Genomic DNA, 1,200 nt, shown 5'->3' on the forward strand with positions numbered 1-1,200 from the left:
AATACTCTTTGACGTCGGTGCTGATGCAACCTTCATTTCACAAAAGTTAGCACATCGACTGAATCTCAGAGAAACCGATGAAGAAGAATACACAATCTCCTCCTTTGGCAACAGGAATCCCAAAGTATGCTACGTAACTCAAACACAAATTGGAGTAAAAATGAAAGGCTCAAATCATATGACTGTCCAAGCTAATGTTATGGATTATCTAACAAGTGAACTTCAAGTGGTTGAAGTACCAGACAGATATGAAATTAGCAATCTCAGAAGTTACCAAAAACAACCCGACATAATCATAGGAGCGGACTATTTTTTCGACTTCATTCACATGAATAATGCTCATACACGATAACGGGCGTCATTTGGTCTTTGGTCTCCCTTATGTTCTTATTGATATTGTAATTCTTGAATTCGTTTCTGTATTAACCAACTTATAGGAATAATGGTTTAATTACCCAGGTTTAAGATACCATCAACTGAAGAGACGGAAAGAACTCTCAATCTTTGTCACGGTTAATGAAAATCCGCGACAGTTGTAAAGCGTCCCAATTTGAGTACTTGGAAATTGCTAAATTAGAATACTGCAAAGAAATCGAATGAGAAATTAAATAAACTCCAGTCACAGCTTCTAACGTAGTTGAAAATTCTAGAGAACAAATCCACAAATGCACAGTTGACTTTGTCACGAAATCGCTTGAAAAAAAAATCATAGTTCATGGTGATGACAATTCCTTTTGCTCCTCAATTGATTAATGATTTGAATGATTTGAGGATGATTTGAAGGAAAGGGAAAGTTTCGAAACTTCCGAACCAACTATTTTTCAGTCAGATATGAACGACTTCAATTTTCCAACAGAACTTTATTTTGATCTGTGGGGTTTGGTGGATGATTATAGAAATGGTCGCCTTGGAAAAGTTGAAATGCCTGCGGAAAAAATTGCTACTGATGAAAAATTATTGTCTAATGAACAAAAACATTGAAATATTGCTATGACTACTGACCTGCTGAATATTGCACAGAAAATGAAAGTGATATCTATTAAGGAAAATATTAAGGAATTAAAGTTCTTGGTATGATTTATAATGGGATGAAATGATGTCGTTCGTGGGTAACCATATACGAAATTCATTAAAATTATATATCCACCTATATATATATATATATATATATATATATATATATATATATATATATATATA

The 1,200-nt window shown here is 33.3% G+C and overlaps 1 protein-coding gene across 1 annotated transcript; it reads left to right on the forward strand.

The window, feature by feature from the left end:
* Positions 1 to 335: 335 nt before the first annotated feature.
* On the forward strand, positions 336 to 981 carry LOAG_15824 (hypothetical protein; the record flags this gene model as incomplete). The annotated part of the gene is made up of 4 exons (XM_003151312.1): positions 336 to 398; positions 467 to 512; positions 620 to 711; positions 772 to 981. The coding sequence occupies 4 exons, from the start codon at positions 336 to 338 to the stop codon at positions 979 to 981; spliced, it is 411 nt and encodes a 136-aa protein (XP_003151360.1).
* Between the last annotated feature and the right edge of the window lie 219 nt (positions 982 to 1,200).

This window comes from Loa loa (assembly GCF_000183805.2).
Source record: "Loa loa unplaced genomic scaffold supercont3.2845, whole genome shotgun sequence".
Lineage (NCBI taxonomy): Eukaryota > Metazoa > Nematoda > Chromadorea > Rhabditida > Onchocercidae > Loa > Loa loa.